The sequence below is a fragment of the Myotis davidii genome, unplaced genomic scaffold (genome assembly GCF_000327345.1).
Source record: "Myotis davidii unplaced genomic scaffold, ASM32734v1 scaffold6, whole genome shotgun sequence".
Taxonomy (NCBI): domain Eukaryota; kingdom Metazoa; phylum Chordata; class Mammalia; order Chiroptera; family Vespertilionidae; genus Myotis; species Myotis davidii.
In genome coordinates this window covers 12,806,317-12,819,675 of record NW_006383011.1, presented here as the reverse complement: position 1 = coordinate 12,819,675, position 13,359 = coordinate 12,806,317, and the positions used below count along the sequence as shown (strand labels likewise).

Here is a 13,359-nt window from a genome sequence, read left to right as displayed (position 1 = left end):
AGGAATGAAATAACAGAGTAAAATAATAAAAACTTGAGAGCCTCTGATTGTCATTTTAAACCATTCTCAATGTGAAAATAACCTGTTGATAAACGACAAATGAATGCCTAAGTGATTTCTCATAATTGGAATTAATTTTTAATTAGATAAGAAATAAAAAATGCACAAGGTTGTAGCCTAGAGTTGCCAAATAAATGGTAAACAACATTCTGACATTTGAAGGTTATGCTATTTGGCAGCATCTTTTAACATCAGTAAAATTATTTTATCACTTAGAATACAAAAGAGTCCTTTAAATGGCCAATTCCAAGGCAATAATAATTCCCGGTAGGGGCAGAAAAGTTTCCACTTTGTCTCTTAGATCTCCTTTTCCTTTGTCCTTAAGTGTGATAAATTTGCTCTTCCGTGTATTCCTTCTTGCCGTCTAAAGTGTACACCTGCGTTCAGTTTTGCTGAGAGGCAGTCACATATTGTGATCAACTATGAAAATCAGACAGGGAGCCAAATTATATTGCTCTGACATCTGTCCCTCCATCTGTTAGAATTTTAACAAACAAGTATAAAGTAGACCTCTGATTATACCATATACATATGACCCAAAATAACTTCTATATGAGCGAATCTCTACAAATTCCCAGTTTTATTTAAAAAAATAAATAAATAAAGCGGGAGGGCAGGTGCTGCATTTAATTCATGTTCTACTGGACAGTATTTCTATATCACTCCTCCTTATGGGATCAATATACATAGACAAAACACTATTTTCCTACGTCAGCAAATATTCTGTTCTTTCTTATAAACACCTTTGCTTACTTAATGCAGAATGAAGATTTCCTATAATGGGATTACAGCTCCACTCCCCATGCTGAATTTCCCAAGGACTTGAACATGCTTTTTTAATTACTTTGAATAATTATCTTTATATGTTAGTAACTATTGCTCAATAATAGTAAAATGGAAACTTTTTAAGTGCCTTCATTTTTATTCACTTCAAGAGTTGTCAATCAACTCTTATGTGCTCAACATCATATGTGATGAGAGTGTAAAGAGAAAGATCCCTTTATCTTGAATAGGAAACCCCGAGGGTTGGGCATAATCGTGTGTTGACTGAACTAGGGCAAAGCTGGGCACTGGGCAGACGCCAGACGTTGTGGTATTGAGCATGACAGCATCCCACCCACATCGCCCTGCTCGCAGGAGATGCCGGAATATGAACAAGAAAATTAACTCTGAAAATCAAAGACTACTCACAATATGCCGGGTAGTCCAGAAACAAAAAATACACACAAGACGACCATTTCCTCCTCCACACACAACCAACCCAGAGACAAAGAAATCTGTGGAAATTTCCAGCCACCTGTCGGATAAAAATGTATGTCGAATCCCAGTGATGAAGCTTGCTATTAAATTCTCATTTGCAAATCTGCATATGCTTGCCACCCTCCTCCTAATTATTGCAATATATAAATATTCCCTTTCCCTCATTCTGGCTCAGGAAGCTCTACAATTTCTATTTTTATTTCTGCCGTATGTACTAGCGGGGCACTGCCACAGGGTGGTGCACCATGCATATTTAACTGAAGGCTTCTGCAACTCCTGTGAGGGTGCAGCTATAGCCTGTTCTAGTTTCACTTAAGCTGGAGGCATCAGAAATCAGATAGCTCTCTGGGTGATTAAAATAAAAACAAAATCTTCAATCATACAGGTCTGCTCATCTCACGTTATGACTAATTGTAACACATCTCGTGAGCTTTGTCTCTTTGTTGTTAATGTTGGTCCCTTTGGCAATTTCTAAAAACCAAACTACACAAACAAACTGAGATTAGAAGAGAAAATGAGAAGAGAAAACTTACAGAGACCACATGCACCTTGCAAATGAAAACTGCACAGAAATATCTAACCCCTAATGACAATGCACAGCCATTGCAATTAGGAGAATGAATGCATTAATGTTTTTAAAATATTTACCCATCTATGGACCCATCTAATTGTATAACAGAACAGAGACAGTATTTTGTTAGGTAATTTAAGGTGAGTATTGGATTTATTCTTATTATTTTTTATACTGATTCATCTTAATAATAGAGCTGATGAAATGACAAACCTCCTTATTCATATCAAGAACTAAAGTCACATTTCAACTTGGGATTCTAGAAAATCACCACTTTGTCTCTAGAAAGTGTTGACTTAAATGTTGTATTAAACTGTTGTAGAAATGAAGGGAAGAAAAAGACTAAATGTTCATAGCTGAAGAAAATAGATGCCGGTTACTTTGAGGTTAATGGCTAACAGCGATGTTATGTAGAGTGTGAGAGCACAATGGAAAAACTCATCAATATTTCTTCATATCGATTTTTTTGTTCCATTGTTGAAAATGAGTGGCAATGGGAGTAGCGACTAAAGCATTTATCTGAAACTCTTAGATCGATAGAGGTACATGCTGAGACCTACTGGTTCTGCTATTTCTCCCTTTAGCCCGGTCTGCAGATGAACTGTGACAGCCTTTACCCTTCACCCTCCCTTTAACCCTTATTCTTCTCCTTCTAAATCGAGAGGAAAGGAAGAAGGAATGTAGTAGCTCAGTCTCCTAATAGAGAAGGAAATGGAGGTGCCTGCTCAGAGCTTCAGCAGACACACAAAGCCTTCATTTCATATCGAATAGGCAATGAATCTTCCGTGACCAGTTAGGTCTGGGGCAAAGGTAAGCAAGTGCCTTTGAAACTGGGGCGCACTTCTGAAAACGCTGGTGCACCTGGGGTGGTGCAAAGTCAGCTTACTTTTCAAATGTCAAACCTGGGTGAGGTGACTGAAGTGAAATGAGCAGGCTAACCTGATTCTCCTGCAGTAGTGTCAGGGAAGTTGCAACTTCCTGCTTAGCCTGCTTCTAATGCTACGAGTCTATTTGCGGGGATAGATATTAGGCCTGGATTCCATAAATGTCTCTAATTCATGCCTTTACTTTCTAGTGTCCTGAAATTTAAAAACTGGGCAAAAGAGAAAGCAGTTATTGTCTACCATACTGCTTAGGCTCATACCCAAGGATACATAATACCCACAGACTAGTATGTATTCCTGCAATATCCTCAAAAAGTGGTGTCTTCCCGAATCGGCTCCTTTGAAGATCATTAAGGACGCATCAAGAACCTGTCAGGAGTGACTGCCCCGCTTGCGGGGAGCTCACTTCAGCAGAGCACACGTTAGGTGTCCACGGTCAATTTAAAGTTTAAGGTTGGAACTGGAGAGCATTATGCTAATTGAAATAATCCAGTCAATGAAGGAAAAATACCACATGATCTCTCTCATTCATGGATAATTTAGACCATTATAAACTTTTGAACAATAATAGATACAGAGGCAGAGCTGCCTCAAACAGACTGTCAAACCTCAGCGAAAAGGCCGGGGAGGGTTGGGGGGCAGGAGGTAGGGGGGTAAGAGATCAACCAAAGGACTTGTATGCATGCATATAAGCATAACCAATGGACATAAGACACGGGGGGATAGGGGAGGCTAGGGGACTGTCTAGAGCGGGGGGAAAAATGGACACATATGTAATACCCTTTGTAATACTTTAAGCAATAAAAAAAAATAAAGTTTAAGGTCAGTGTGTAAGAAGCTTTGCATCTCAGGGGAGTTCAGCGGCTTGGTTTTGGGACTCCTACCTCTCTCGCAGGACCTGCCCAGGTAGCCTGTTCCGGAACAATCGCAGACGTATCGGTTCCACCCATCCCGGCACATGCCGTTGTTTTTGCAAGGGTTGCTAAGGCACGGTTTCGCTGTTTCCCTGGAGCAGGAGGGCTTCACCCCAGCGGTGCTCTGCACTTCGGCCATTTGCCGGATGTCTTTGCTCTGGCCGTCGATGAACAGATCCCTGATGCAGCCCACGTAGCCGTAGTTGAGCAGAGCAGTCCACACCTCGGTGGGGAAGACGAGGCCGGCTTTGTTTTCTGGGAGGCCCCCCAGGTACAACTCGTCGTCCAGGTCCAGAATCTCACTCTCCCCGGGGGCAGTGTAGGGTGTGCGCAGAGTATTGACAGAAATGGTACCTGTGGCAAAGACAGGAGACACACAGATCTTCACAGCGTGCACCGTGCCCTACATACGCCCCTTTCCTTCTCTCAGGGGCCTCCGGGTGATCTCCTGGAGGGCACAATTTCGCATGTTTCTTTCTATTCCTAGTGTCTTTGTACTTCTCCGTGAAATTAACAGAGACTTGTGGAATTAAGGCAGGCTGTAACTAAAATGATTCTACAGGCGTGCCTCCTTTTATCACAGGTGGCTTTATTGCACATCACAGCTGTTGCACTTTTTATAAAATAAAGGCAAGACCCTCTGCTAGCAAAAGGATGACTCGCTTTATTGGGGTGGTCTGGAACCAAACCCACAATATCTCTGAGGTATGCCTGTATTTGACTTTGGGTATAAAATCCAAAGTGCACAGCCAACACAGAGTGTCTGTCAGCCTCTCATAGTTTAGCCAGAAAGGGAAGAAAGGGAGGAAGTGAAGAAGGCAAGAGAAATTGGCATTCCATATCACTAATAGTCAAGAAAGAAAGAGACAGAGAAAGGAGGAATCGACATGCTGTACCACTCAGGAATAAAGGCAGACTCTCCCTGGTTAGCGCTCGTTTTTAAAGCTGGTGTGCACCTGTGAACTAAGGAAAGATCATGTGCATCCATCTTAAACTGACTTGATTGACTTCACTGAATATAATAGTTTGACTGATTATCTATGTCAACACCTGACTTAATCACTCTTAGCCACATGAATCAAGCAATTAACTGCTAAGGTCTTGGTTTACTCATTCCATATATGGGCATAATACTATGACCTACTTCACACGGTTGTTCTGAGTATTAAGTAAATAATACTAGTAAAGTATCTAAATAAGTGCTGTGTCATGATTAATCACAAGAACCAAGTTAAATTTGCTGTTTATTTTTTTTTAACTTTTTAAAAATTAATTTTAAAAAGAGGAAAGGAGAGAGAGAGAGAGAAACATTGATCAGTTGCTTTCCACATGTACCTCGACCAGGGACTGAACCCACAACCCGGGTATGTGCCCTGAACAGGAATTGATGCCCCACCTTTTGGTGTACGGATGACACTTCAACCAACTGAGCCACACCAGCCAGGGCTGCTGTTTACTTTTTAAAAATCAAACTAGTTACTTATCTAAATTGACAAATTTTCCCTGCTCACTCCAAATATAAGAAGAAAATAATTCTATTAGTTTATAAATATACAGGACCCTGGCCCTAAGCATAGCAGGAAGAGTAGACATTCACATGGGATTCCTTGAGGATCACAGAAAAATACTTGTGGGATCCATTAAAAGAAGAAAGAAGGGGAAAATAAAGAAAGATGGAAGACAGAGACAATCAAAACTTCTCTCCTGTACCACCAGACTACTCAAATTCCCACCAATATTCTATCTCCAGAACAATCTTCGTAAAAGTGCAAATATGATACTGGAAAAGACCACCACACTGACCCATGACTGGGATATCCCAGATTTCTCTCAGGTCTAGAGCTTAAAGCCTAACAGGAGGAGTCTGAAGAGAGAAAGTGGATTAGAAAACATCTGGTGCCATGCCAGCCACTGACATAGAGCCTCGGGGATTTAGGGGGCGGACACACAGGAGAGGCCTAAAGACAGAGGATGGGGACAGGCAGGGGAAGTGTACTGTGGGTAGGAAGATGCATTTCAGTTGTTTCATGGAATACCTGAGACCAGCTCCACATGAAAATACGGCCTGTGATGAATGTGAGACATGCATCTAACTGAGGGCACAGCTGCTGCCTTTGTATGGTGCCAGGGGCATCCCAGGCCCCAGCAGAGGGGCGCTCCGCAGCACGGGCAGTGTAATGGGCTCTGTCTGTGTGAGGGAGGAGGGCGTGGGAGCCGCTGACAGAGACGGTGCAGGTGGCCAGGTCATTAGAGGACATCTGTCTCTCTAGACTTCCACAGAATGAAATGAAGAAAACTCCTAGGGGAGAAACACTCAAAGGTATTGCTATTCTGGCCTTCCAACGAGGAGCGTGTAACCATCATTTCAGAAGGAGGCGGCAAAAGGGAAAGCGACAAAGTACTCATTTTTACTGTTCACATCTGTGCAAGCATCTAGAGGAAAACTCATTTAGGGACAAGAGGTAGCATGAGATCCTACTGAGAAAAATATAAAGCGTAGCAATCTGTGGAAATGAGAGGTATAATTTTGAGAGAGTGAATGGTGACACTTCTCTAAATAGAATTTCATTACATATATTTTTAACTGTCCAACATGCCCAACAGGAAGCAAGTTAACAGATGATCCCCTCTCCCACAGAGCAGCTAATGTTAAGTTAGAAAATGATGAGACAGGGAGTGCTAATGACAAAAGAAAAGGTGGACGTTAAAAAGAAATGTACTGCCCTGGTCCAGTAGTTGAGTTGATCAGAGCATCATCCAGATACACCAAAGTTGTAGGTTCCATCCCCAGTCGGGCCACATACAAGAACCACCCAATGAGTGCAAAAATAACTGGAACAAAAAAAAATCAATCTCTCTCTCTCTCAAATCAATAAATAAAAATTTTAAAAAAACATACTGTATGAGAAAAGCAAAGAGTTGCATGGCAAAGGATTGGGTGCAATGAACATGGTGACTTGTGTTTTTAAGACAAAAGGGTAACACCCCTTCTTCAAATTAGTTCAAGAAGGCCAACTGGAAATCTATAATAATAATAAAAAAGCATAATATGCTAATTAGACCGGACGACTTTCTCGGGCTGTGAGGGAAGCCCGGGTCCAGAGTGCCTGCCAACGGCTGGAGGGAAGCCCAGGTCCTGGGTGCCAGAGGGAAGCCGGTGCTAGCAGCTGGGGGAAGGAAGGTCTACTCTTGCACGAATTTCGTACATCGGGCCTTTAGGGAATATATAATATTCAGAGAGAGAGAGAGAGAGACACAGAGCAAGTGAACAATAAAAAAGTTTTACAAGAGTGGAAATATGTTCTTAAAAATATGTAACTTTTCCCACATGCCTTTTTTATTCATGGGACTAACTTGTTTTAGCTCAGGGAAGAAAAGACAACACCTGGAGAAACTGTATTGTCCTTATTCATGATGTTTTAAGTCTGACACTAAGAGGATGCTTGAAGGATCCCTGAGATGAGGAAATTCAGTGGTTTTCATAACACCCACTCTCTTTGACTCCCACATAGTTCCATAGCTGGGTGCACCATGCAGTTTCCATATTCAATGTGCCCACACTCTCAGGGGCAACACTGCTGCCAGGTACTTCTGATAATCACCTATGAACTGTTAGACAGTGAGAATGTGTGACTAGGTCTCTGGATTTTACTTATAGTGTCTTAGGGTCTGTTTTGAACAAAGCATTGTAAGAAAGTTCAGAGACATTTTCATGAACATAACTTGTTGTGGCCAAACTCTAACTTTGTGATCAGAGTTTTATGACCACACACCTAAAGTTAATCCACAGGTTTCTTCACATATAGCCCAGTGCACACATGCAAACATGCTTACACACACACACACACACACACACTGGAACAAAAGTTTAATAGAAAAATATTGAACACTACTACCACTGGGGCAATCTGATATTTTATTTCTATTATATAATTTTATTAATACAAATGCTAGACATGACTCTCCAAATTCACTTCAACCCCAGGTTGTAAAGACACGGATTGAGAGGTTATTATCATAATGATAAGGATGTTCTTCCCCTAGCTCCGTATTATCCCTTTGAGAGACAATTTTAGAATTCTCATGGGAAGAAGCAACAATGAAAGACAAGAAAGAAAGTGAAAGGAATATAATCCAACTTTCAACCCAAATATAATCCAAGGGGAACTCAAGCTTTAATTTAGGCCTAGGTTCAATGTAAGGAGTCACATCCAGTATATGCATGGGCCAGATATCATCCCCAACCTGTTTTTAAGAACATTTCTGAGCATAAATAATAAATTCACATTTTATGTGAAAGTGTATGTAAAAGGGGACAAACTATTGAAGGCAGTTCTTAGTTATAAAAGTCGAAATCAACTTTACAATTTGATCTGCTATTTATAACCTGTTCCTTTCCACTTTTTTTTTTTTCCCATCCAATTTTTCTTGGCTACTCCACTTCAAAAGATTAGCTTACAAGGTGTGAAGAAACATGAAGTGAAGGTGAGATTTAGAATAAGTCTATTTGGTTTCAAGTTTTAAATTACTGTAAAAGTATAAGTGACTGGGAAGTAAGGGGGTAGGAAATGGTGGGCTGTAATGGGAACAGCTTTTGCCTGGCCACAGGAAACCAATTTTCATGCTCCTGCTTTACAACTAACTAGCTGGCAAGTTTAGACAAATAATGGATTCATTAGGCTCCAGTGTGGCTCTTGTGCAAAAATAAAGGAATTGACTGGAGGGTCACTAGGGTTCCTTTTTGAATAAAATTTTTGAAGTTACTGCTTAAAATAATTTTTAGCTAAATATCAATTTTATCAACCAATAATTCTGATACACCTCTCATTGCAGAAGAGAATCAAAACCTGCACACTTAAAAATGTACTTGGCAAATTCATAGTTTATTAACAAAACCAAAATCAGTGAAAAGAGGTAATCCTTTTTTATCGAGCTAATATGCTAATTAGACCGAAGAGCAGAACAAAGGTCTGGACGACCTCCCAGAGGAAACCAGGACTGCGGGGGGGCTGCGAGGTCCAAGCCCCTTGCATGAATTTCATGCATCAGGCCTCTAGTATAAGTGATAAAAGCATAATGGAGTATTAATTATATTGTATAATGCAAAATATAGAATTCTCATAATAAATAGATAGTGGGGACAAAAAAACCCACAACATTAACAATGAAAGTTTTGGAGTATTGGGGCTACGAGTGGATAATTCCTTTCTTCCATCTTAATTTTCTGTGTCTTTTTTTTAATATATATATATATTTTTTATTGAGTTTTTACAGAGAGGAAAGGAGAGAGATAGAGAGTTAGAAACATCGATGAGAGAGAAACATCAACCAGCTGCCTCCTGCACACTCCCCACTGGGGATGTGCCCGCAACCAAGGTACATGCCCTTGACCGGAATCGAACCTGGGACCTTTCAGTCCGCATGCCGACGCTCTATCCACTGAGCCAAACCGGTTTCGGCATCTGTGTCTTTTAAAAAAAATGTCATGTGTTAGGTTTAACAGAACTCCTCCTGTTCTGCATTATGCACTAAAATAAACTTTATTTTAAAACAAAAATATAGTATTTTGTTTTCGACTTATTACTATATGTTTTCTGCTTACTTGGAGTCACGTCACTCATAAGCCCAGGGATTTCAGGAATTAAAGCAATATATGAAGAAATAAACCTTGGAACAAAATATACAAGTTTGAAAATATCTGTGAGAGGCAAGACGGACAGGAAAAGGGCAGCTCATACACTATAGGTAAGGGTATAAATTCAAACAGCTGGTTAGTAAAAAAAAAAAAAAAAACACCTGTCATTATCTTAAACATTAAAATGCAATTAACCCAGCAATTACAGTTATCAGAATCTATGCTACAAAAATTCTGAATGTTACACATAAAGACATAATATCGACTTCCTTTATAAATTAGTTTAAAGCAGTGAAAGTTTTTAAAAAGTTAAAAGTTAAATGTCCACCAATAGAGAAAGAACAAATATGTATTGATATGTTCAAATGAAGGGATATAAGGTGTCACTACAAAAAATGGCACAGAAAATATTCTCAGTAGGTTTTCAAGTCACCCAATAATTGTTGAGAAATGATCTTGTTTATGGAAAAAATAAGCTCTAAATTTATTTCATATGCATAAATCTATTTATAGTTATATTGATGCATAGAAAAATACTTGGGAATTTTTTAATACCAAATTATGTTAATGGTTACCATGAAGGAGGCAATGAATTGATGAGCGAAGTGTGTGGCAAATGAAAACATTTTACATATATATATATAATCAATATATATAATATATTGATTTCAGAGAGGGAGGGAGAGGGAGAGAGATAGAAACATCAATAATGAGAGAGAATCATCGATTGGCTGCCCCCTGGGGATCAAGCCTGCAACCCAGGCATGTGCTCTTGACCAGAATAGAACTCAGGACCCTTCAGTCCGCAGGCTGATGCTCTATCCACTGAGCCAAACCATCTAGGGCTACTTATGTACTTTTTAATTGCCTGAACATTTTCACCAACAGCACATATTTTTATGTTATATACATGCCATGTGGCAAGCCCATGAACACATACATACTCACAGCAACATATGCATACATGTGAACATTAAAAAAAAGATTTTGCTGGAAAAAAATAAATGCACAGAAAACATGTTAGTAAAATGACCATATACAATGGCCGGAAATAGTAAATATCAATCAAGAGACATATTTTGTAGCAATTAAAATATTATTTTGCCGAAGTTCCACAGACTTCCACTCAGCACTGAACAGAGAGGATCAGTGTGGCTGGGTGTGGTCAGATAACAGCCTGTTTCCTGAGAGTGCAATTGACACAGCAGCCCAGGGTCTGCCCCTTAGCCTGGTAGGCCCAGACAGAAGATTTGGTAGACTTAGAGAGCAAGGCTCCATCTTTCAGGGCTCAACTGATATTCATCAGGCCCACAAAACCTATGTATAAATTAAGAATACCAAGACATTAAGTCTCTATGAGAAAATAACTTCCACGGGATATGGAATGCTTCCTATGTAGATCTGCCAATATGATATGCCAATTTATGCTTATTTATGCATTTATGAAGGAAAATTTGTTACAGGAACCTGAATACTCATGTCTATATAGCTGGTCTATTTTGTCCCTCAACTCCAAACAGACTTACAATGAGAGCTAAAACTTAACCAAAAGAGTGGGGACCATGCCTTCTGAAGAGGAAGAGTACACAGAAAGGCAATATCTCTATATATAAAAGCCTAAGCAACTGGTAAGGCTGAACGACCGAATGACTGGAACGATCAGTCAACCAGTCACTATGACACATACTGACCACCATGGTCCAGATGATCAATGCAGGAGCTGCCCCCTGGTGGTCAGTGTGCTCCCACAGCCAACCTCCCATGGCCAGCCAACCTCCCGCTGTCCCTCCCCCTGTCGAGCAGGACCCATCCAGTGGGTGGCAGGCCTCCAGGCCCCAGCCAGCAGGTCCCCAGGCCCCAGCCATCAGGCCAGTAGGCCCTAACCAGCCCAGTCCCAATCGGGACTTGGCAAGATGGCCCCAATAGGCCCTGAGCACTGGCTAGGGACCCCACCCGTGCAGGAATTTCATGCCCTGGGCCTCTAGTGTAGTAATATTAGCCCATGATGTTCTGAGATTCTTCTACATCTTAATTAAGATGACCTGTCTCCGGTCTCTACAGTTGGGGTAAAGTAGTCAAGGCCCCTGGGCAGTTCTCGGATGAGTAGGGTCAATATTTGTCACTGTGATTTTCTTTTCTATAAACAAGTTAATACACTGAGTCCTACAAGCCTGGGAGCCTCGTTAAGGAGCCTCTGCCAAGCTCAACTTTGATTCTCAGATGCTATTTTTGTAACTCCCAGAGAATAAATGTTGTTGCAAAAAAAGAGTTTATGACATAATTTAAACAAATAGCCTGGTGAATTATGTTTATACTGTAATCTCAACTATATAAAATACATGTACATATTAACAAAGATTGGAAACAATATGCCAAATTTAAAATGTTTTGAGCAGGGAAGACTGATGACTTTTTCCTTTCTAAATATGTTCAGAATAAATACATAAGCACAAGCATTGATTTAATAAAATTTAATATAACAACCATCTAGTCATCAGAATAGTCAAATAATTGATACATTATTTAGAAAGTACTTCAGGGCTCCCCTTGATGGTGAGTGGTTTATGGACATGAATACAAATTGAAGTTTTATAAATTTACTTATAACTATTTTAATATATGCAACAGGCTGCTAGGAAGGCATAGGGGGAATGTTTATAGTCAGAGGGCAAGTTCAAATCAAGATCTAAACAGAGAAAATGTCTGATGGTTGTTCAAGTAGAAATGTCTAGGAGTGGTGATTCATGAATGCTATATGCAGAAATCAGTGCTGGTAATAGATCGCTAAAAAGTGCTATTCACATCAAACAGTGATTACTATAAACCTCTAATTATGTGCTCTAGAGAGAGCCTTGTGCCTTTCCCACTGTAATTTCTAGTTCTTAAACTGGAACTCTGTGACTTCAATTCAAATCTCAATGGCTTCTTAGCTGTTAAATGTAGGCTTACCCATGAATAACCACTGTACCCCGCTGTACACACACACAGATTTTGACAAGAATAATGAGTTTTCTTTTTTATTTCAATGAGTAATGATGGTTTGCAAAAAAAAAAAAAAAAAAAAAGACTGGCAGTTGGCTATGAAAATACTTGAGGATACCCTTGACTGAGCCAAAGAGCTTAACACAAATTTAAATAATATTCATGCCCACAGAAAACAGTCATTAACCTGCCCTATGGGTTTGGCTCAGTGGATAGAGCTTCGGCCTGTGGACTGAAGGGTCCCAGGTTCAATTCTGGTCAAAGGCTAAGCGTTCAATCCCCAGTAGGGAGTGTGCAGGAGGCAGTCAATCAATGATTCTCTCTCATCATTGATGTTCTTACCTCTCACTGCCTCTCCCATCCTCTCTGAAGTCAATAAAAATATATTTAAAAAATAAAAATCCTATATAACAAAAGGCTAATATACAAATCGACTAAATGGCAGAATGACCGGTCACTATGATGTGCACTGACCACCAGGGGGCAGATGCTCAACACAGGAGCTGCCCCCTGGTGGTCAGTGTGCTCCCACAAGGGGAGCGCCACTCAGCCAGAAGCTGGGCTCATGGCTGGCAAGCTCAGCAGCGTGGCGGGAGCCTCTTCTGCCTCCATGGCAGTGCTAAGCCATCAGTCGGACATCCCCTGAGGGCTCCCGGACTGCAAGAGGGTGCAGGCTGGGCTGAGGGACCCCCAAATGCATGAATTTCGTGCTCTGGGCCTCTAATAAAAAAAATAAAAAGCATGTGCAATTTTAAAAACAAACAAAAACAGTCATTAATCTCATCCTAATTTTAACACAATTCACACTTCAGCTAAATACCCTTGCAGTTATTTTCTGTTGAATTTGGGAGCATAAAAGAGGGATAGAGTAACTCTGGAAAGGGAGGAGGGACTCGTAAGGAAATGTAAGTCCCGCAAAGTTTTCAGAGTAAAGAGCCTCTTCAACTACATGCATTAACTCCGCAAGTTAGGACTTTGGCTCTGTCAAGTTGCTAAGCTACCCATGGGGGACATCCACTCTGGGAGGCACTCAAGTCATATACTCTGATCCAC

At 40.5% G+C, this 13,359-nt stretch overlaps 1 protein-coding gene across 1 annotated transcript in view; it reads right to left on the bottom strand.

Annotated features, from left to right (window-relative positions):
• Nucleotides 1–13,359, bottom strand: part of NRXN1 (neurexin 1) — an 889,774-nt gene that overhangs the window by 535,398 nt on the left and 341,017 nt on the right. The window contains exon 8 of the mRNA XM_015557923.1: nucleotides 3,660–4,043. Within this exon, the coding sequence (XP_015413409.1) occupies nucleotides 3,660–4,043 (384 nt within the window). The remainder of the gene's footprint in view (nucleotides 1–3,659; nucleotides 4,044–13,359) is intronic.